Here is a 21,399-nt window from a genome sequence, read left to right as displayed (position 1 = left end):
ATCCGTCGGTGCACCGGGAACCCCTCCCCCCCCCCCCCGGTACGGGGATCGGGGGGGGGGCGCGGGGGCGTGTGGGGACCCCCGGGAAGGGCGGGCAGCGTGGTGGGGACCCTGAGGTGGCACCGTTGTGGGGACCCCGGGTGGCACCCCCGGCCCCTCAGGCCACTCGCGGGTGTCCAGCGCTGAACTTGGGGACCGCGGGGGCACCGGCCTGCCTGAGGGCGCCTGTCCCCGCTTCGGGGGGCCCCGGCCGTGCCCAGGGCACCCCGGCTTTGCCCAGGGCACCCCGATGGTGCCCGGGACACCCCGGGCACGGCCGTGGCCTGTGGCACCCTCGCTGTGCTTTTGTCCCTGTCGCCGTGCCTGTTGCACCCCGGCTGTGCCTGTTGAACCCCAGCCGTGCCCACGGCAGCTTGGCCATGGCTGTGGCACCCTGCCTGTGCCCAGGGCACCCCAGGTTTATCTGTGGCACCCCAGATTTACCTGTGGCACCCCAGATTTACCTGCTGTGCCCCCCCCGGCTGTGCCCGTGGCACCCCGGCCGTGACCGTGACACCCCGTCTTTGCCTGTGGCACCCCGACTCTCCCTGTGACACCTCAGCGGTGTCCCCGGCACCCTGTGCTGTGCTCGTGGCACCCCCTTTTTTCCCCTGGCACCCCAGATGTTCCCATGGTACCCCAGATGTTTCCGTGGCACCCCAGATGTTCCCGTGGTACCCCAGATGTTCCGTGGTACCCCAGCTGTGTCCGTGGCACCCCAGATGTTCCCGTGGCACCCCAGATGTTCCCGTGGCACCCCAGCTGTGCCCTTGGCGCCCCAGATGTTCCCGTGGTACCCCAGATGTTCCTCTGACACCCCAGCTGTGCCCATCACACCCCAGATGTTCCCCTGGCACCCCAGATGTGCCCATCACACCCCAGATGTGCCCGTGGCACCCCAGATGTTCCCCTGACACCCCAGATGTGCCCGTGCCACCCTCACCCCCCCCGCCCCAGGAAGCCCGGCTGGGGTGTCCCCCATTCCCACAGCCATTCCCGGCCCCCCACCCTCCCGGAAATCCTTCCCGAGCCGTCACTGGGGGCCCCCCCGAGCCCCCCCAACTTCCTGCTTCCCTCCGGGCAGGGCAGAACAATTCCCAGCCGCATCCTGCCCGGCCCGGGGCACCGGGGGCGGGAGGAGCACGGCGGGGGCACCCCCGGGGCATCCCGGGCAGGACGCGGTGGGGAGGGGGAGGTTGGAAACGGCCGGGTCCCGTTTCCTGCTCCGGAGGGACCTTGGGGAGGGGAGGGGAGGGGGAGCAGGCTCGGGGTGCCCCCGAGGCTTCGGGGCGCCCCCAAACTCGTGCCAGCCCTGCCTCAATGCCGCCTTGCCCCCTCGCCGCCCGCGTGACGCCGCCGCTGCCCCGCGGAGCTGACCGGGCCACGGTGTGGCCGTGTCACCCCGCAGGGACCCCGCGCTGTCCCCCCCGGGCCGGCGCCATGGCCCTCGCCGCGCTGCTGGCCCTCGTCACCGCTGCCACCAGCGCCGCTGCCACCCCGGGGGTGTCGTGGAGTGCTGTGCCCAGGAGGACTGTCCCCTACGCCGGTGAGTACCGCAGCGGGGTTCGGGGGGGTTGGTTGTGTCCCTTGTCACGGTGGGGTGACACGGTGGTGGTGGCTGTTGTCCCCCCGACTGTGTATGTCGGCGCTGTGGGGTGGGTGTCCCCAAGACTGGGGTCTGTGGGGACACATGGGGGATGTGCAGGGATGGTGCTCTGTGTGCCCAGCCCTGTGCTGGTGCCTGGGGGCCACTGCCCTGTGCCGTGTCCCTTGTCCCCATCCCTGTGCCGTGTACCCTGTCCCATCCCTGTGCTGTGTCCCTTGTCCCATCCCTGTGCCGTGTACCCTGTGCCATCCCTGTGCTGTGTCCCTTGTCCCCATCCCTGTGCCGTGTACCCTGTGCCATCCCTGTGCCGTGTCCCTTGTCCCCATCCCTGTGCCGTGTCCCCTGTCCCATCCCTGTGCTGTGTCCCTTGTCCCCATCCCTGTGCTGTGTCCCCTGTGCCGTGTCCCCTGTGCTGTGTCCCTTGTCCCCATCCCTGTGCTGTGTCCCCTGTGCCGTGTCCCCTGTGCCGTGTCCCTTGTCCCATCCCTGTGCCATGTCCCCTGTCCCAGCCCTGTGCCGTGTCCCTTGTCCCATCCCTGTGCCATGTCCCCTGTCCCAGCCCTGTGCCGTGTCCCCTGTCCCAGCCCTGTCCCCTGTCCCCATCCCTGTGCCAGGTCCTTTGTCCTATCCCTCCTCCACATCCCCTGTGCCCACGCCCTGCCACCACCCTGTCCCATCCGTCTGCCGTGTCCCTTGTCCCATCCCTCGGCCGTTTCCTGTCCCCACACCCTGCCATCATCCTGTCCCCGTCCCTTTGCTGTGCCATCCCTCTGCCACATCCCCCTGCCCTGCCAGCACCCCGAGATTCTGTCCCTGTCCTGTGCCAGCAGCCTGTGTCCCTGCCCTGTGCTGTCACCCTGTGTCCCCATGCTGTGCCAGCTCCAGTGGCCCTGTCCCTGTGCCATGCCGTGTCCCTGTGCTGTGTCACATTCCCCTGTCGCGTGCCAGTGTCCCCTGTCCCCATGCCATCTGCTATTCCACTGTCCCTGTGCAGTGTCCCTTGTCCCCCACCCTCAGCAGTGCCACTGTCCCTGTGCAGTGTCCCTTGTCCCCATGCCCTGTCCCCATGCCCTCTGCTATTCCACTGTCCCTGTGCAGTGTCCCTTGTCCCCACGCCCTGTCCCCCACCTCAGCAGTGTCCCTTGTCCCCCACCCTCAGCAGTGCCACTGTCCCTGTGCAGTGTCCCTTGTCCCCCACCCTCAGCCGTTCCACTGTCCCCGTGCAGTGTCCCTTGTCCCCACGCCCTGTCCCCCACCCTCAGCCGTGCCACTGTCCCTGTGCAGTGTCCCTTGTCCCCCACCCTCGGCCGTGCCACTGTCCCCGTGCCGCCCCCGTGCCGTGCCAGCCCCGTGTCCCTGTCCCCGCCCGGGGCCCTGGCTCTGTCCCGTCAATGGTTCCTTTCTGCGGGGCCCGGGGGTGGCCGGGGGGCGCGGGGGGGGGCGCGGGGTCCCTGCAAAGGCCACTGTGTTCACCCGGCACCGCCGGTGACAAAGGGACCTTTGTGTGCCACGGGGCCGGGGGCCTCCGGGGGGGTCCGGCGGGGGCGGGGGTGCTCGGGGGTCCCAGCCCAGCGTCCCTGTCCCCACAGAGCTGCAGGGGGGTCCCAGCCCGGTGTCCCTGTCCCCACAGAGCTGTGGGGTCCCTGCCCCGGTGTCCCTGTCCCCACAGAGCTGCAGGGGGGTCCCACTGTCCCCACAGAGCTGTGGGGAGGTCCCAGCCCGGTGTCCCCACAGAGCTGTGGGGTCCCTGCCCCGGTGTCCCTGTCCCCACAGAGCTGCAGGGGTGTCCCAGTGTCCCCACAGAGCTGAGGGGAGGTCCCTGCCCCGGTGTCCCTGTCCCCACAGAACTGCAGGGGTGTCCCAGTGTCCCCACAGAGCTGAGGGGAGGTCCCAGCCCGGTGTCCCTGTCCCCACAGAGCTGCAGGGGTGTCCCAGTGTCCCCACAGAGCTGAGGGGAGGTCCCAGCCCGGTGTCCCTGTCCCCACAGAGCTGCGGGACACTGCCAAGCGCTTCTCCCAGGGCGGGGTGTCTCACTACGTGACGCTGACGCTGGACGAGGCCGAGGCGCTGCTCTACGTGGGCGCCCGCGAGGCCGTGTTCGCCCTGGCCACCGGCACCGTGGAGCTCAAGGCGGCGGTGAGGCCCCGGGACACCCCAAAAACGGGTGGGGGTTTGGGGTGGGGGGCGACCCCCCAGCCCCTGACCCCTCTGCCACCCCCAGATCTCCTGGCAGGCGCCCGTGGAGAAGAAAGCGGAGTGCGTGCAGAAGGGCAAGAACAACCAGGTGGGTGCTGGGTGCTGGGCCACCCAGTGGCCCGGTGTCCCTGTCCCCATGCTGTCACCCTGTGTCTCTGTGTCATTCCAGCCCCAGTGTCCCTGTCACCCTGTGTCCCCGTGCTGTCACCCTGTGTCTCTGTGCCATTCCCTGTCCCTGTGTCCCCGTGCTGTCACCCTGTGTCTCTGTGCCATTCCAGCCCCGGAGTCCCTGTCCCTGTGTCCCTGGTGTCCCTGTGCTGTCACCCTGTGTCCCCATGCTGTCACCCTGTGTCTCTGTGCCATTCCCTGTCCCTGTGTCCCCGTGCTGTCACCCTGTGTCTCTGTGCCATTCCCTGTCCCTGTGTCCCCGTGCTGTCACCCTGTGTCCCTGTGCCATTCCATCCCCGGAGTCCCTGTCCCTGTGTCCCTGTGCTGTCACCCTGTGTCCCCATGCTGTCACCCTGTGTCTCTGTGCCATTCCAGTCCCGGAGTCCCTGTCCCTGTGTCCCTGGTGTCCCTGTGCTGTCACCCTGTGTCCCCATGCTGTCACCCTGTGTCTCTGTGCCATCCCAGCCCCAGTGTCCCTGTCCCTGTGTCCCTGTGCCATTCCAGCCCCAGTGTCCCTGTCCCTGTGTCCCTGTGCCATTCCAGCCCCAGTGTCCCTGTCCCTGTGTCCCTGTGCCATTCCAGCCCCAGTGTCCCTGTCCCTGTGTCCCTGTGCCATTCCAGCCCCAGTGTCCCTGTCCCTGTGTCCCCGTGCTGTCACCCTGTGTCCCCATGCCATTCCAGCTCGTGTCCCTGTCCCTGTGCTGTCACCCTGTGTCTCTGTGCTGTGTTTCCCTGTCCCCATGTGATGGCAGTGTCCCCTATCCCATGCCTGTGTCCCCATGCCAGTGTCCCCTGTCCCATGCCTGTGTCCCCATGCCATGTCCCCTGTCCCATGCCAGTGTCCCCTGTCCCATGCCAGTGTCCCCTGTCCCATGCCTGTGTCCCCATGCCATGTCCCCTGTCCCATGCCTGTGTCCCCATGCCAGTGTCCCCTGTCCCATGCCAGTGTCCCCTGTCCCATGCCAGTGTCCCCATGCCGTGTCCCTTGTCCCGTGCCAGTGTCCCCACGCTGTGTCCCCTGTCCCATGCCAGTGACCCCATGCCATGCCCCCTGTCACCTTGTGGTGGCAGTGTCCCCTGTCCCCTATCCCTGTCCCATGCCAGTGTCCCCATGCCGTGTCCCCTGTCCCATGCCACTGTCCCCACCATGCCATGTCCCCTGTCCCATGCCACTGTCCCCATGCCAGTGTCCCCTGTCCCATGCCAGTGTCCCCACGCCGTGTCCCCTGTCCCATGCCAGTGTCCCCATGCCATGTCCCCTGTCCCATGCCAGTGTCCCCACGCCGTGTCCCCTGTCCCATGCCAGTGTCCCCATGCCAGTGTCCCCTGTCCCATGCCTGTGTCCCATGCCATGTCCCCTGTCCCATGCCAGTGTCCCCATGCCATGTCCCCTGTCCCATGCCAGTGTCCCCACGCCGTGTCCCCTGTCCCATGCCAGTGTCCCCACGCCGTGTCCCCATGCCCTGTGCTGTGCCATTAATGTCCCCTGTGTCCCCTCCCAGACCGACTGTTTCAACTACGTGCGCTTCCTGCAGAGCTACAACAGCTCTCACCTGTACGCCTGCGGCACCTACGCCTTCCAGCCCAAGTGCACCTACATCGTGAGTGGGGGTCCCCAAAGCCCGGGGGGACCCCAGTGCCCCCCTGCAGGGTGGCCTCGTCCCCAGGGGTGGCATTTAGGGGCGTCCCTGTACGCGTGGGGTGGGGTTTGTGCGCGTGAGGGAGGGCTGGGGGTGTCTGCTGTGCACTTGGGGTGTCCCAGGTGGGTCATTTTGGAGGGGTTCCTGTCCCCAGGGTGGCCCAGGGGTGTTCCTGTCCCCAGGGTCATTCAGGGGTGTCCCTGTCCCCAGGTTGGGTCATCCAGGGGTGTCCCCGTCCTCAGGGTGGTCCAGGGGTGTCCCTGTCCCCAGGTTGGGTCATCCAGGGGTGTCCCCGTCCTCAGGGTGGTCCAGGGGTGTCCCTGTCCCCAGGATGGATCATCCAGAGATGTCCCTGTCCCCATAAGGGATCATCCAGGGGTGTCCCCGTCCCCAGGGTGATCCAGGGATGTCCCTGTCCCCAGGATGGGTCCTCCAGGGGTGTCCCTGTCCCCATAAGGGATCATCCAGGGGTGTCCCTGTCCCCTGGGTGATCCAAGGATGTCCCTGTCCCCAGGATGGGTCCTCCAGGGGTGTCCCTGTCCCCAGAGTCGTCCAGGGGTGTCCCCGTCCCCAGAATGTGTCATCTAGGGCTGTCCCTGTCCCCAGGATGGCTCATCCAGGGCTGTCCCTGTCCCCAGAGTCGTCCAGGGGTGTCCCTGTCCCCAGAATGGGTCATTTTGGAGGGGTCCCTGTCCCCAGGATGGCTCATCCAGGGATGTCCCTGTCCCCAGGATGGGTCCTCCAGGGGTGTCCCTGTCCCCAGGATGGCTCATCCAGGGATGTCCCTGTCCCCAGGGTGATCCAAGGATGTCCCTGTCCCCAGGATGTGTCATCCAGGGCTGTCCCTGTCCCCAGGGTGGTCCAGGGATGTCCCTGTCCCCAGGATGGATCATCTAGGGATGTCCCTGTCCCCAGGATGTGTCATCCAGGGGTGTCCCTGTCCCCAGGATGGATCATCTAGGGATGTCCCTGTCCCCAGGATGTGTCATCCAGGGATGTCCCTGTCCCCAGGATGGCTCATCCAGGGATGTCCCTGTCCCCAGGGTGGTCCAGGGATGTCCCTGTCCCCAGGATGTGTCATCCAGGGCTGTCCCTGTCTCCTCGAGGGCTGTCCCTGTCCCCAGGAGGGTCACTCAGGGGGTGTCCCTGTGCCTGGGGCCTGTCTGGCAGGGGGGAACCTGACTTAGGACCCCCCACCCTCCCCGTGCCCCCCAGGAGCTCTCCGGCTTCACCCTGGACCCGGTGGCGTTCGAGGACGGCAAAGGCAAATGTCCCTACGACCCCACCAAGGGCCACACCGGCCTCATCGTGGGTAGGTGACACCTCTGGGGACCCAGGGGGTGTCCCCAGCACCCGCCACCCCCCCTAAAACCCCTCCCTCACAGACGGGGAGCTCTACTCCGCCACCTTCAACAACTTCCTGGGCACGGAGCCCGTCATCCTGCGCAACCTGGGCCCGCACTACTCCATGAAGACGGAGTACCTGACCTCCTGGCTGAACGGTGGGGCGCGGCGGGGGCGCGGGGAGGGGACCCGGGGGACACCGGTGACACCGTGCCTCCGCAGAGCCCCACTTCGTGGCGTCCGCCTTCGTGCCGGAGAGCGCGGGCAGCGGCAGCGGCGACGACGACAAGGTGTACTTCTTCTTCAGCGAGCGCGCCGTCGAGTACGACTGCTACGCCGAGCAGGTGGTGGCACGCGTGGCGCGGGTCTGCAAGGTACGGGGACAGATGGGGACAGCTGAGATACACCTGAGATACACCTGGGGACAGCTGGGGACACACCTGGGGACAGCTGGGGATAGCGGGGGACAGCTGGGGATACCTGAGATACACCTGGGGACAGCTGGGGACACACCTGGGGACAGCTGGGGACAGCCTGGGGATATCTGAGGACAACTGGGGACAGCTGGGGACAGCGGGGGGGACACCTGGGGACAGCCTGGGGACAGCTGGGGATACCTGAGATACACCTGGGGACAGCTGGGGATACCCGAGATACACCTGGGGACAGCTGGGGACACACCTGGGGACAGCTGGGACAGCCTGGGGACACGAGGCTGGCTTGGGTTTGGGTTTGGGTTTGGGTTTGGGTTTAGGTTTGGGTTTGGGTTTGGGTTTCAGTTTGGGTTTGGGTTTGGGTTTAGGTTTAGGTTTGGGTTTGGGTTTGGGTTTAGGTTTGGGTTTGGGTTTGGGTTTGGGTTTAGGTTTAGCTTTGGGTTTGGGTTTAGGTTTGGGTTTGGGTTTGGGTTTGGGTTTGGGTTTGGGTTTAGGTTTGGGTTTGGGTTTGGGTTTGGGTTTGGGTTTGGGTTTGGGTTTGGGTTTCAGTTTGGGTTTCAGTTTGGGTTTGGGTTTGGGTTTGGGTTTGGGTTTGGGTTTGGGTTTCAGTTTGGGTTTGGGTTTCAGTTTGGGTTTGGGTTTGGGTTTAGGTTTGGGTTTGGGTTTGGGTTTGGGTTTGGGTTTGGGTTTGGGTTTAGGTTTGGGTTTGGGTTTAGGTTTGGGTTTGGGTTTAGGTTTGGGTTTGGGTTTGGGTTTAGGTTTGGGTTTGGGTTTAGGTTTGGGTTTGGGTTTAGGTTTAGGTTTGGGTTTGGGTTTGGGTTTGGGTTTGGGTTTGGGTTTGGGTTTAGGTTTGGGTTTGGGTTTCAGTTTGGGTTTCAGTTTGGGTTTGGGTTTGGGTTTGGGTTTGGGTTTGGGTTTAGGTTTGGGTTTGGGTTTGGGTTCAGGTTTGGGTTTGGGTTTGGGTTTGGGTTTAGGTTTGGGTTTAGGTTTGGGTTTGGGTTTGGGTTTGGGTTTAGGTTTGGGTTTGGGTTTGGGTTTGGGTTTGGGTTTGGGTTTAGGTTTGGGTTTGGGTTTGGGTTTGGGTTTGGGTTTGGGTTTGGGTTTCAGTTTGGGTTTGGGTTTAGGTTTGGGTTTGGGTTTGGGTTTGGGTTTGGGTTTGGGTTTGGGTTTCAGTTTGGGTTTGGGTTCGGGTTTGGGTTTAGGTTTGGGTTTGGGTTTGGGTTTGGGTTTGGGTTTGGGTTTGGGTTTCAGTTTGGGTTTGGGTTTAGGTTTGGGTTTGGGTTTGGGTTTAGGTTTCAGTTTGGGTTTGGGTTTAGGTTCGGGTTTGGGTTTGGGTTTGGGTTTGGGTTCGGGTTCGGGTTCGGGTTTGGGTTCAGGTTTGGGTTCGGGTTTGGGTTTGGGTTTGGGTTTCAGTTTGGGTTTGGGTTTCAGTTTGGGTTTGGGTTTGGGTTTGGGTTTGGGTTTAGGTTTGGGTTCATATTATCATGAAATTAATTGAATTCTATTAATATTGTCATTATTATTATAATGAAATTAATTGAATTCTATTAATATTGCCATTATTATTATCATGAAATTAAGATGTTTTTACTAATATTTTCATTATTGCTATCATTATTAAATTAATGGGCTTCTATTAATATTTCCATTATTATTATATTTATAATCATCACTAAACTAATCTATTCCTACTAATATTTCCATTGTTATCATCATCAAACTAATGAGTTTGTACTAATATTTCCATTATTATCACTGTGAAATTAATGCATTTGGGTTAATCATTCCATTATTACATTCCATTAATAATTACTCCATTTTTCATGGTAATCATTAATTCTTTCGCACGTGACATAAAACGATCATCATGAAACCAAGGCGTTTTTACTAATTCTCTAATTATATTTATAATTATCGCCGTCATTAATTAATTATCATCGCGTTTCTCACAGGCGATACGTAATGATACAAAACTCATTTTATATTTATTGTGGGGTTTTTTAGGTTTTTAAAATTGTTATGTTATTGTTAGACTGTAATACGTTAGGGTGTGACCATGGTGGCCCTGTCCTGGTGCCCTTGGTGGCCCTGTCCTGGTGACCATGGTGGCCTTATCCTGGTGACCATGGTGGCCCTGTCCTGGTGCCCTTGGTGGCCCTGTCCTGGTGTCCTTGGTGGCCCTGTCCTGGTGCCCTTGGTGGCCCTGTCCTGGTGTCCTTGGTGGCCCTGTCCTGGTGCCCTTGGTGGCCCTGTCCTGGTGACCATGGTGGCCTTGTCCTGGTGACCATGGTGGCCTTGTCCTGGTGCCCTTGGTGGCCCTGTCCTGGTGACCATGGTGGCCTTGTCCTGGTGACCATGGTGGCCTTGTCCTGGTGCCCATGGTGGCCTTGTCCTGGTGCCCTTGGTGGCCCTGTCCTGGTGACCATGGTGGCCTTGTCCTGGTGCCCATGGTGGCCCTGTCCTGGTGCCCATGGTGGCCTTGTCCTGGTGACCATGGTGGCCCTGTCCTGGTGCCCTTGGTGGCCCTGTCCTGGTGACCATGGTCACCATGGTGGCCCTGTCCTGGTGCCCTTGGTGGCCCTGTCCTGGTGACCATGGTGGCCCTGTCCTGGTGACCATGGTGGCCTTGTCCTGGTGCCCTTGGTGGCCCTGTCCTGGTGCCCTTGGTGGCCCTGTCCTGGTGCCCATGGTGGCCTTGTCCTGGTGACCATGGTGGCCTTGTCCTGGTGACCATGGTGGCCCTGTCCTGGTGACCATGGTGGCCCTGTCCTGGTGCCCATGGTGGCCTTGTCCTGGTGCCCTTGGTGGCCTTGTCCTGGTGCCCATGGTGGCCCTGTCCTGGTGACCATGGTGGCCCTGTCCTGGTGCCCTTGGTGGCCCTGTCCTGGTGACCATGGTGGCCCTGTCCTGGTGCCCTTGGTGGCCCTGTCCTGGTGCCCTTGGTGGCCTTGTCCTGGTGCCCATGGTGGCCCTGTCCTGGTGCCGTTGGTGGCCTTGTCCTGGTGCCCTTGGTGGCCCTGTCCTGGTGCCCTTGGTGGCCCTGTCCTGGTGACCATGGTGGCCCTGTCCTGGTGCCCATGGTGGCCTTGTCCTGGTGCCCTTGGTGGCCCTGTCCTGGTGCCCTTGGTGGCCCTGTCCTGGTGACCATGGTGGCCCTGTCCTGGTGACCATGGTGGCCCTGTCCTGGTGCCCATGGTGGCCCTGTCCTGGTGCCCTTGGTGGCCCTGTCCTGGTGACCATGGTGGCCCTGTCCTGGTGACCATGGTGTCCCTGTCCTGGTGTCCTTGGTGGCCCTGTCCTGGTGCCCATGGTGGCCCTGTCCTGGTGCCCTTGGTGGCCCTGTCCTGGTGACCATGGTCACCATGGTGGCCCTGTCCTGGTGCCCTTGGTGGCCTTGTCCTGGTGCCCATGGTGGCCTTGTCCTGGTGCCCTTGGTGGCCCTGTCCTGGTGCCCATGGTCACTTTGGTGGCTTTGTCCCAGCCCCCATGATAGCCCTGTCCATGTCCCCATGCTGTCCCTGTCCCGGTCCCCATGGTGTCCCTGTCCCCACGGTGTCCCTGTCCCCACACTGTCCCTGTCCCGGTGTGAAGTGGTGTCCCTGTCCCTGTCCCTTCCCCACAGTGTCCTTGTCCCCACGCTCTCCCTGTCCCCACGGTGTCCCTGTCCCCATGCTGTCCCCACGCTGTCCCTGTCCCCACGCTGTCGCTGTCCCCACGCTGTCGCTGTCCCCACACTGTCCCCATCCCCACGGTGTCCCTGTCCCCACTCTGTCCCCGTCCCAATCCCCACACTCTCCCTGTCCCTGTCCCCACCTGTCCCTGTCCCTGTCCCCACCTGTCCCTGTCCCCGTCCCCACGCCGTCGCTGTCCCCTCAGGGTGACGTGGGCGGCGCGCGGACGCTGCAGAAGAAGTGGACGTCGTTCCTGAAGGCGCGGTTGGTGTGCTCGGCGCCGGAGCAGCAGCTGCACTTCAACCGCCTGCAGGCCGTGTTCACCCTGCCCGGCGCCCGCTGGCAGGACACCGCCTTCTTCGGCGTCTTCCGCGCCCGCTGGTGGGTGCTGGCCCGGCCCTGGGGCCGTGGTGGCCGTGGTGGCCGTGGTGGCCGTGTCACTTGTCTGTGGTGGCTGTGTCACTGTGTCTGTGGTGGCTGTGTCACTGTGTCTGTGGTGGCTGTGTCACTGTGTCTGTGGTGGCTGTGTCACTGTCTGTGGTGGCTGTGTCACTGTGTCTGTGGTGGCTGTGTCACTGTGTCTGTGGTGGCTGTGTCACTTGTCTGTGGTGGCTGTGTCACTGTGTCTGTGGTGGCTGTGTCACTTGTCTGTGCTGGCTGTGTCACTGTGTCTGTGCTGGCTGTGTCACTGTGTCTGTGGTGGCTGTGTCACTGTGTCTGTGCTGGCTGTGTCACTGTGTCTGTGGTGGCTGTGTCACTGTGTCTGTGCTGGCTGTGTCACTGTGTCTGTGGTGGCTGTGTCACTTGTCTGTGCTGGCTGTGTCACTTGTCTGTGGTGGCTGTGTCACTGTGTCTGTGGTGGCTGTGTCACTGTGTCTGTGCTGGCTGTGTCACTTGTCTGTGCTGGCTGTGTCACTGTGTCTGTGCTGGCTGTGTCACTGTGTCTGTGCTGGCTGTGTCACTGTGTCTGGCTGTGTCACTGTGTCTGTGCTGGCTGTGTCACTGTGTCTGTGGTGGCTGTGTCACTGTGTCTGTGCTGGCTGTGTCACTGTGTCTGTGCTGGCTGTGTCACTTGTCTGTGGTGGCTGTGTCACTGTGTCTGTGGTGGCTGTGTCACTGTGTCTGTGGTGGCTGTGTCACTGTGTCTGGCTGTGTCACTGTGTCTGGCTGTGTCACTGTGTCTGTGCTGGCTGTGTCACTGTGTCTGGCTGTGTCACTGTGTCTGTGGTGGCTGTGTCACTGTGTCTGTGCTGGCTGTGTCACTGTGTCTGTGGTGGCTGTGTCACTGTGTCTGTGGTGGCTGTGTCACTGTGTCTGGCTGTGTCACTGTGTCTGTGCTGGCTGTGTCACTGTCAGTGGTGGCTGTGTCACTGTGTCTGTGGTGGCTGTGTCACTGTGTCTGTGGTGGCTGTGTCACTGTCTGTGGTGGCTGTGTCACTGTGTCTGTGCTGGCTGTGTCACTGTGTCTGTGGTGGCTGTGTCACTGTGTCTGTGCTGGCTGTGTCACTTGTCTGTGGTGGCTGTGTCACTGTGTCTGTGCTGGCTGTGTCACTGTGTCTGTGGTGGCTGTGTCACTGTGTCTGTGCTGGCTGTGTCACTTGTCTGTGGTGGCTGTGTCACTGTGTCTGTGCTGGCTGTGTCACTGTCTGTGCTGGCTGTGTCACTGTGTCTGTGCTGGCTGTGTCACTGTGTCTGTGCTGGCTGTGTCACTGTGTCTGTGCTGGCTGTGTCACTGTGTCTGTGCTGGCTGTGTCACTGTGTCTGGCTGTGTCACTGTGTCTGTGGTGGCTGTGTCACTGTGTCTGTGCTGGCTGTGTCACTGTGTCTGTGGTGGCTGTGTCACTGTGTCTGTGCTGGCTGTGTCACTTGTCTGTGGTGGCTGTGTCACTGTGTCTGTGGTGGCTGTGTCACTGTGTCTGTGCTGGCTGTGTCACTGTGTCTGTGGTGGCTGTGTCACTGTGTCTGTGCTGGCTGTGTCACTGTGTCTGTGGTGGCTGTGTCACTGTGTCTGGCTGTGTCACTGTGTCTGTGCTGGCTGTGTCACTGTGTCTGTGCTGGCTGTGTCACTTGTCTGTGCTGGCTGTGTCACTGTGTCTGTGGTGGCTGTGTCACTGTGTCTGTGGTGGCTGTGTCACTTGTCTGTGGTGGCTGTGTCACTGTGTCTGTGGTGGCCGTGTCACTGTGTCTGTGCTGGCTGTGTCACTTGTCTGTGCTGGCTGTGTCACTGTGTCTGTGCTGGCTGTGTCACTGTGTCTGTGCTGGCTGTGTCACTGTGTCTGGCTGTGTCACTGTGTCTGTGCTGGCTGTGTCACTGTGTCTGTGGTGGCTGTGTCACTGTGTCTGTGGTGGCTGTGTCACTGTGTCTGTGGTGGCTGTGTCACTGTCTGTGGTGGCTGTGTCACTGTGTCTGTGGTGGCTGTGTCACTGTGTCTGTGGTGGCTGTGTCACTGTCTGTGCTGGCTGTGTCACTGTGTCTGTGGTGGCTGTGTCACTGTGTCTGTGGTGGCTGTGTCACTGTGTCTGGCTGTGTCACTGTGTCTGTGCTGGCTGTGTCACTGTGTCTGTGGTGGCTGTGTCACTGTGTCTGTGGTGGCTGTGTCACTGTGTCTGTGCTGGCTGTGTCACTGTGTCTGTGGTGGCTGTGTCACTGTGTCTGTGCTGGCTGTGTCACTGTGTCTGTGGTGGCTGTGTCACTGTGTCTGTGGTGGCTGTGTCACTTGTCTGTGGTGGCTGTGTCACTGTGTCTGTGCTGGCTGTGTCACTGTGTCTGTGCTGGCTGTGTCACTGTGTCTGTGCTGGCTGTGTCACTGTGTCTGTGCTGGCTGTGTCACTGTGTCTGTGGTGGCTGTGTCACTTGTCTGTGGTGGCTGTGTCACTGTGTCTGTGGTGGCTGTGTCACTGTGTCTGTGGTGGCTGTGTCACTTGTCTGCTGGCTGTGTCACTGTGTCTGTGCTGGCTGTGTCACTTGTCTGCTGGCTGTGTCACTGTGTCTGTGGTGGCCATGGTGGCCATGTCCTTTTGCCCATGGTGCCCATGGTGCCCATGTCCCAGTGCCCATGGTGGCCATGGTGGCCATGTCCCTGTGCTCATGGTGGCCATGTCCCTGTGCCTGTGGTGGCCATGGTGGCCATGATGCCCATGGTGCCCATGCCCCAATGCCCATGATGCCCATGTCCCGGTGCCCATGGTGGTCACGGTGCCCGTGTCCCGGTGCCCATGGTGGTCATGGTGCCCGTGTCCCGGTGCCCATGGTGGTCATGGTGCCCGTGTCCCGGTGCCCATGGTGGTCACGGTGCCCGTGTCCCGGTGCCCATGGTGGTCACGGTGCCCGTGTCCCGGTGCCCATGGTGGTCACGGTGCCCGTGTCCCGGTGCCCGCAGGGGGGACGTGGACGTCTCTGCCATCTGCCGCTACCACATCCTGGAGGTGCGGAAAGCCTTCGAGGGGCCCTACAAGGAGTACCGGGAGCAGGCGCAGAAATGGGGCCGATACTCGGGCGAGGTGCCCAGCCCGCGGCCCGGAGCGGTGAGAGCGGAGTGCCCGGGGTCTGCTGTGGGGCTGGAGGTGATCTCTGGGATCCACCTGTGGGGCTGGAGGTGATCTCTGAGGGGTTGGGATCCACCTGTGGGGCTGGAGGTGATCTCTGGGATCCACCTGTGGGGCTGGAGGTGATCTCTGGGGGATTGGGATCCATCCCTGGGGCTGGAGGTGATCTCTGGGATCCACCTGTGGGGCTGGAGGTGTTCTCTGGGATCCACCTGTGGGGCTGGAGGTGATCTCTGGGATCCATCCCTGGGGCTGGAGGTGATTTCTGGGATCCACCTGTGGGGCTGGTGGTGATCTCTGGGATCCATCCCTGGGGCTGGAGGTGATCTCTGGGATCCACCTGTGGGGCTGGAGGTGATCTCTGGGATCCACCTGTGGGGCTGGAGGTGATCTCTGGGATCCACCTGTGGGGCTGGAGGTGATCTCTGGGATCCACCTGTGGGGCTGGAGGTGATCTCTGAGGGGTTGGGATCCATCTGTGGGGCTGGAGGTGATCTCTGGGGGATTGGGATCCATCCCTGGGGCTGGAGGTGATCTCTGAGGGGTTGGGATCCACCTGTGGGGCTGGAGGTGATCTCTGAGGGGTTGGGATCCATCTGTGGGGCTGGAGGTGATCTCTGGGGGATTGGGATCCATCCCTGGGGCTGGAGGTGATCTCTGAGGGGTTGGGATCCACCTGTGCCCTCCTAAGAGGATCTGGGATCCCATGTGCCTTCCTGAGAGGGATTGGGATCCAGCTGTGCTCCCGTAGAGGATTTGGGATCCCGCTGTGATGATTTGGGATGATTTGGGCTCCAGCTGTGATGATTTGGGATCCAGCTGGGATGATTTGGGATGATTTGGGCTCCAGCTGGGATGATTTGGGATGATTTGGGCTCCAGCTGTGATGATTTGGGATGATTTGGGCTCCAGCTGTGATGATTTGGGATGATTTGGGCTCCAGCTGTGATGATTTGGGATGATTTGGGCTCCAGCTGTGATGATTTGGGATGATTTGGGATCCAGCTGGGATGATTTGGGATGATTTGGGATCCAGCTGTGATGATTTGGGATGATTTGGGATCCAGCTGTGATGATTTGGGCTCCAGCTGTGATGATTTGGGATGATTTGGGATCCCGCTGGGATGATTTGGGATGATTTGGGATCCAGCTGTGATGATTTGGGATGATTTGGGATCCCGCTGGGATGATTTGGGATGATTTGGGATCCAGCTGTGATGATTTGGGATCCAGCTGTGATGATTTGGGATCCAGCTGTGATGATTTGGGCTCCAGCTGTGATGATTTGGGATCCAGCTGGGATGATTTGGGATGATTTGGGATGATTTGGGCTCCAGCTGTGATGATTTGGGATGATTTGGGATGATTTGGGATCCAGCTGTGATGATTTGGGATGATTTGGGATCCAGCTGTGATGATTTGGGCTCCAGCTGTGATGATTTGGGACTATTTGGGATGATTTGGGATCCAGCTGTGATGATTTGGGATCCCGCTGGGATGATTTGGGATCCCGCTGTACCCTGCAGAGGGATTTAGGATCCAGCTGTGCCCCCAATAGAGGATTTAGGATCCAGCTGTGCCCCCAATAGAGGATTTAGGATCCAGCTGTGGCCGGGGGCTGTGTCCCAGCCCTGAGCTGTCCCCGCTGTCCCCAGTGCATCACGGACTGGCACCGGCAGAACGGCTTCGGCAGCTCGCTGGAGCTGCCCGACAACACGCTCAACTTCGCCAAGAAGCACCCGCTGATGGACGAGGCCGTGGCCCCGCAGCGCGGCCGGCCCCTGCTCCTCAAGAAGGACTCCAACTTCACCCAGCTCGTGGTGGATCGCGTGGCCGGGCTGGACGGGAACACCTACGAGGTGCTGTTCATCGGGACAGGTAGGGACGGGGACATGGGGACATGGGGACAGGGGGACATGGGGACAGGGATGGGGACAGGGGACAGGGGTACAGGGATGGGGACATGGGGACAGGGGGACAGGGATGGGGACAGGGGGACAGGAACACCTACGAGGTGCTGTTCATCGGGACAGGTAGGGATGGGGACAGGGGACAGGGATGGGGACAGGGGGACAGGGATGGGGACAGGGATGGGGACAGGGGGACAGGAACACCTACGAGGTGCTGTTCATCGGGACAGGTAGGGACGGGGACAGGGGACAGGGGACAGGGGACATGGGGACAGGGGGACAGGGATGGGGACAGGGGGACAGGAACACCTACGAGGTGCTGTTCATCGGGACAGGTAGGGACGGGGACAGGGGACACTGATGGGGACAGGGACAGGGATGGGGACAGGGACAGGGGACAGGGGACATGGGGACACTGATGGGGACAGGGACAGGAATGGGGACAGGGGACAGGGGACACTGATGGGGACAGGGGACATGGGGACAGGGGACACTGATGGGGACAGGGACAGGGGACATGGGGACAGGGATGGGGACAGGGGACAAGGTGCTGTTCATCGGGACAGGTAGGGACAGGGATGGGGACAGGGGAAAGGGATGGGGACAGAGATGGGGACGGGACAGGGGACACTGATGGGGACAGGGACAGGGATGGGGACAGGGGAAAGGGACGGGGACAGGGATGGGGACAGGGGAAAGGGACAGGAGACAGGGATGGGGACAGGGGGACAGAGACAGGGGACAGAGGGACAAGGGATGGGGCACAAAGGGGACAGGGACAGAGAAATGGGGACAGGGGACAGGCACAGAGGGACAGGGCAGCATGGGGCAGCCCCCAGCGTGCCCCATCCCCGAGTGCCCGCCGTGCCCGCCCGCAGGTGACGGCTGGGTGCACAAGGCGCTGGACTTGGGCTCCCACATCCACCTGGTGGAGGAGCTGCAGGTGTTCGAGCCGGCGCAGCCCGTGGAGAGCCTGGCGCTGGCTGGCACCAAGGTGAGCCTGGCAGGGGTGGCGGCGTCACCGCGGCGTCACCCGCAGTGCCGCCTCAGCGCTGTCCCCTCCCCTGGCAGAAGCTGCTGTTCGCAGGGTCCCGCCTGCAGGTGGCCCAGCTGCCCCTGGCAGAGTGCGGGCGCTACCGGTCCTGCACCGACTGCGTGCTGGCACGGGACCCCTACTGCGCCTGGAGCCGCAACGGCAGCGCCTGCGTCCGCAGCGACGGCCACAACGGGTACGGGGACACCGGGGACAGCACTGGGGACACCGGGGACAGCACTGGGGACAACGGGGACAGCACTGGGGACACTGGGGACAGCACTGGGGACACTGGGGACAACACTGGGGACACCAGGGACAGCACTGGGGACACCAGGGACAGCACTGGGGACACTGGGGACAGCACTGGGGACACCAGGGACACCGGGGACAGCACTGGGGACACCGGGGACAGCACTGGGGACACCGGGGACAGCACTGGGGACACCAGGGACAGCACTGGGGACACTGGGGACAGCACTGGGGACACCAGGGACAGCACTGGGGACACTGGGGACAGCACTGGGGACACTGGGGACAGCACTGGGGACACCAGGGACACCGGGGACAGCACTGGGGACACCAGGGACACCGGGGACAGCACTGGGGACACCGGGGACAGCACTGGGGACACTGGGGACAGCACTGGGGACACCAGGGACACCGGGGACAGCACTGGGGACACCGGGGACAGCACCCGGGGCACGCTCGGGCTGGGTTCTGGGAAAGGTTCAACCCCCCCAGAGGGTGCTGGCTCTGCCCAGGGTGGGAATTTGGGGTGTCCCTGCAGGGTCCCCAGTGATAATTTGGGGTGCCCCTGCAGGGTCCCCAGTGATAATTTGGGGTGTCCCTGCAGGGTCCCCAGTGATAATTTGGGGTGTCCCTGCAGGGTCCCCAGTGATAATTTGGGGTGTCCCTGCAGGGTCCCCAGTGATAATTTGGGGTGTCTGTGCAGGGTCCCCAGTGATAATTTGGGGTGTCCCTGCAGGGCCCCAGGGTGATTTTTGGGGTGTCCCTGCAGGGTCCCCAGTGATAATTTGGGGTGTCCCTGCAGGGTCCCCAGTGATAATTTGGGGTGTCCCTGCAGGGTCCCAGGGTGGGATCAGGGATCCCTGGGGGTCCCTGGGGAGGGGACACCACGAGCACCCCCTCACTGTGCTCTCCCCCCCCAGGTCCCACCTGGTGCAGGACGTGCTGAGCTCCGACACCAGCGCCTGCTCCGTGCCACAGGTGGCCAAGCAAGGTGAGACCCCACGGCTGGCACACGGGTGTGCCCGTGCCACCCCACGGATCCCACGGATCCCATCCATCCCATGGATCCCACCCCACGGATCCCATCCCATCCCATGGATCCCATCCCATGGATCCCATTCATCCCATCCCACCCCATGGGTCTCATCCCATGGATCCCACCCCATGGAACCCATCCCACCCCACGGATCCCACGGATCCCATCCATCCCATGGATCCCATCCCACGGATCCCATCCATCCCATGGATCCCATCCCATGGATCCCATCCATCCCATGGATCCCATCCCATGGATCCCATTCATCCCATGGATCCCACCCCACGGATCCCATGGATCCCATCCATCCCATGGATCCCATCCCACCCCATGGACCCCATCCCATGGATCCCACCCCATGGATCCCATGGATCCCATCCACCCCATGGATCCCATCCCATGGATCCCGTCCCATGAATCCCATCCATCCCACCCCATGGATCCCATCCCACCCCATGGATCTCATCCCACCCCATGGATCCCATCCATCCCACAGATCCCATCCATCCCATGAATCCCATCCCATGGATCCCACCCCATGGCTCCCATCCCACGGATCCCACCCCACGGATCCCACCCCACCCCAGGGATCCCCCCACCTCACCCCTCCCCTCCCGCTCCCCTCAGGTCCCCTCACTCCCAAGAACGTGTCGGTGGTGGCGGGCACCGACCTGGTCCTGACGTGTCGCCTGGGCTCCAACCTGGCCCGCGCCCTCTGGACCTTCGACGGCCGAGCCCTGGCGGCCGAGCAGGTTCTGGTGCTGGGCGAGTCGCGGCTGCGGGCGCTGGTGGTGCCGGCGGCGGGGGCTCAGCACAGCGGCACGTACCGCTGCCTGGCCGAGGAGCAGGGCGCCCTGCTGCCGGCCCAGGAGTACCGCGTGGCCGTGCTGCCCGGCCCGGGGGCTCCGCTGGAGACTCGGGCGCCGCTGGAGAGCCTGGGCGCCGTGTGGGTGCTGGCCGTGTGCCTGGGCGCCCTGTGCCTGCTGCTGCTGCTGGCCGTGCTGTCGCTGTGGCGCCGGCTGCGCCACGAGCTGGGCAAAGCCACCAAAGCCATCGAGAGCACCCTGGTGTACCCCATCGAGCTGCCCAAAGAGCCGCCCAGCCCTCGCTTCGCCTCCAGCGCCGCCTCCGACTCGGACGAGAAGCTTTGGGATCCCTCCAGTTATTACTACTCGGACGGATCGCTCAAGATCGTGCCCGGCCACGCCAGCACGGCCGGCGGCGCCTGCTGCCGCAACGGCGGCCCCGGGGCCGGCTCGCCGCCCGCCGCCATCCCCGGGCAGCCGCTGCATTCGCCCACCCGCATCCACCTGGGCCCCCTGCGCGGCTCGGCCTCCAACGGCTACATCCGGCTGGCGCTGGGCGCCGAGGAGCGGCCGGCCTGCGCAGAGCTGGCCGAGGAGCTGCGGAGAAAGCTGCAGCAGCGCCAGCCCCTGCCCGACTCCAACCCCGAGGAGTCGTCGGTGTGAGCGGCGCCCGCCCCGGCGCCGGGAGAGCGGATGGACGCCCGGAACCGGTACCGGGGCAGGATTGGCACCCTGGAACCGGTACCGGGACAGGTTTGGCACCCTGGAACCGGTACCGGGACAGGATTGGCACCCTGGACAGGATTGGCACCCTGGAACCGGTACTGGGACAGGATTGGCACCCTGGAACCGGTACCGGGACAGGATTGGCACCCTGGAACCGGTACCGGGACAGGATTGGCACCCTGGAACCGGTACCAGGGCAGGATTGGCACCCTGGAACCGGTACCGGGGCAGGATTGGCACCCGGGACAGGATTGGCACCCTGGAACCGGTACCGGGGCAGGATTGGCACCCTGGAACCGGTACCGGGACAGGATTGGCACCCAGGACAGGATTGGCACCCCAGCACCCACCCTGGGGACAGGATGGGCACGCTGGGACCTGCCCTGGGGACAGCGGTGTCACCCCAGTGCTCAGCTTGGCACTGGACCTGCCCTGGGGACAGGATTGTCACCCCAGTACCTGCCCTGGGGACAGTGGTGTCACCCCAGTACCTGCCCTGGGGACAGGATTGTCACCCCAGTACCTGCCCTGGGGACAGTGGTGTCACCCCTGTGCCCACCTTGGGGTCTGACAGGCTGGCACCGGTGCCCACCTTGGGGACAGGACTGTCACCCCAGTGCCCACCTTGGGGACAGGACTGTCACCTGGCACCGGTGTCTGCCTTGCGGGTGACACCCACCCTTGGGGACAGGATCGCGGTACCTGCCCTGTGGGGACAGGGCTGTCACCCTGGCCCTGTCCCCTCCCCGGGGACACCGCTGTCACCCGGGGCCGTGCCACCGTGTCACCGCGGGCTCCCGGTGCCCACCCCCGCCTTCGGTACCGTGTCCCCATGGAGGGACAGACTTGGGGACACCCCGGGCCGGTGCCCTCGGGACGTTTTTTTGGGCTGATTTCGGGTTTTTTCTTCCTGACAACTTTTCTATCTCCAAACCCCCTCCCCCTCCGTGTCCCCTCTGTCCCCTCCCTCCCCGCCTGTCCCCCCCTGCACG

General features: G+C 62.8%; 1 protein-coding gene and 1 long non-coding RNA gene across 2 annotated transcripts; one reads left to right on the top strand and one right to left on the bottom strand.

Moving 5' to 3' along the window:
* Window positions 1-1,359: 1,359 nt before the first annotated feature.
* Window positions 1,360-20,478, top strand: SEMA4C (semaphorin 4C). The gene is made up of 14 exons (XM_005534221.3): window positions 1,360-1,585; window positions 3,633-3,781; window positions 3,867-3,929; window positions 5,512-5,610; window positions 6,865-6,961; window positions 7,035-7,151; window positions 7,216-7,367; window positions 11,304-11,479; window positions 14,479-14,623; window positions 16,300-16,522; window positions 17,433-17,548; window positions 17,626-17,783; window positions 18,760-18,830; window positions 19,503-20,478. The coding sequence occupies exons 1-14, from the start codon at window positions 1,360-1,362 to the stop codon at window positions 20,342-20,344; spliced, it is 2,634 nt and encodes an 877-aa protein (XP_005534278.2). The 3' UTR covers window positions 20,345-20,478.
* Window positions 20,479-20,762: 284 nt separating this feature from the next.
* On the bottom strand, window positions 20,763-21,159 carry LOC148182437 (uncharacterized). The gene is made up of 3 exons (XR_015774705.1): window positions 21,032-21,159; window positions 20,931-20,999; window positions 20,763-20,866 (listed from the first exon to the last, which is right to left on the bottom strand). It is a non-coding gene; the product is annotated as an uncharacterized LOC148182437 (long non-coding RNA).
* Between the last annotated feature and the right edge of the window lie 240 nt (window positions 21,160-21,399).

Source organism: Pseudopodoces humilis, chromosome 30 (genome assembly GCF_049639895.1).
Source record: "Pseudopodoces humilis isolate 2021_Gansu_Grassland_sample_001 chromosome 30, ASM4963989v1, whole genome shotgun sequence".
Lineage (NCBI taxonomy): Eukaryota > Metazoa > Chordata > Aves > Passeriformes > Paridae > Pseudopodoces > Pseudopodoces humilis.
The sequence above is the reverse complement of the archived record's forward strand: the minus strand, read 5'-3'. Positions and strand labels throughout refer to the sequence as shown.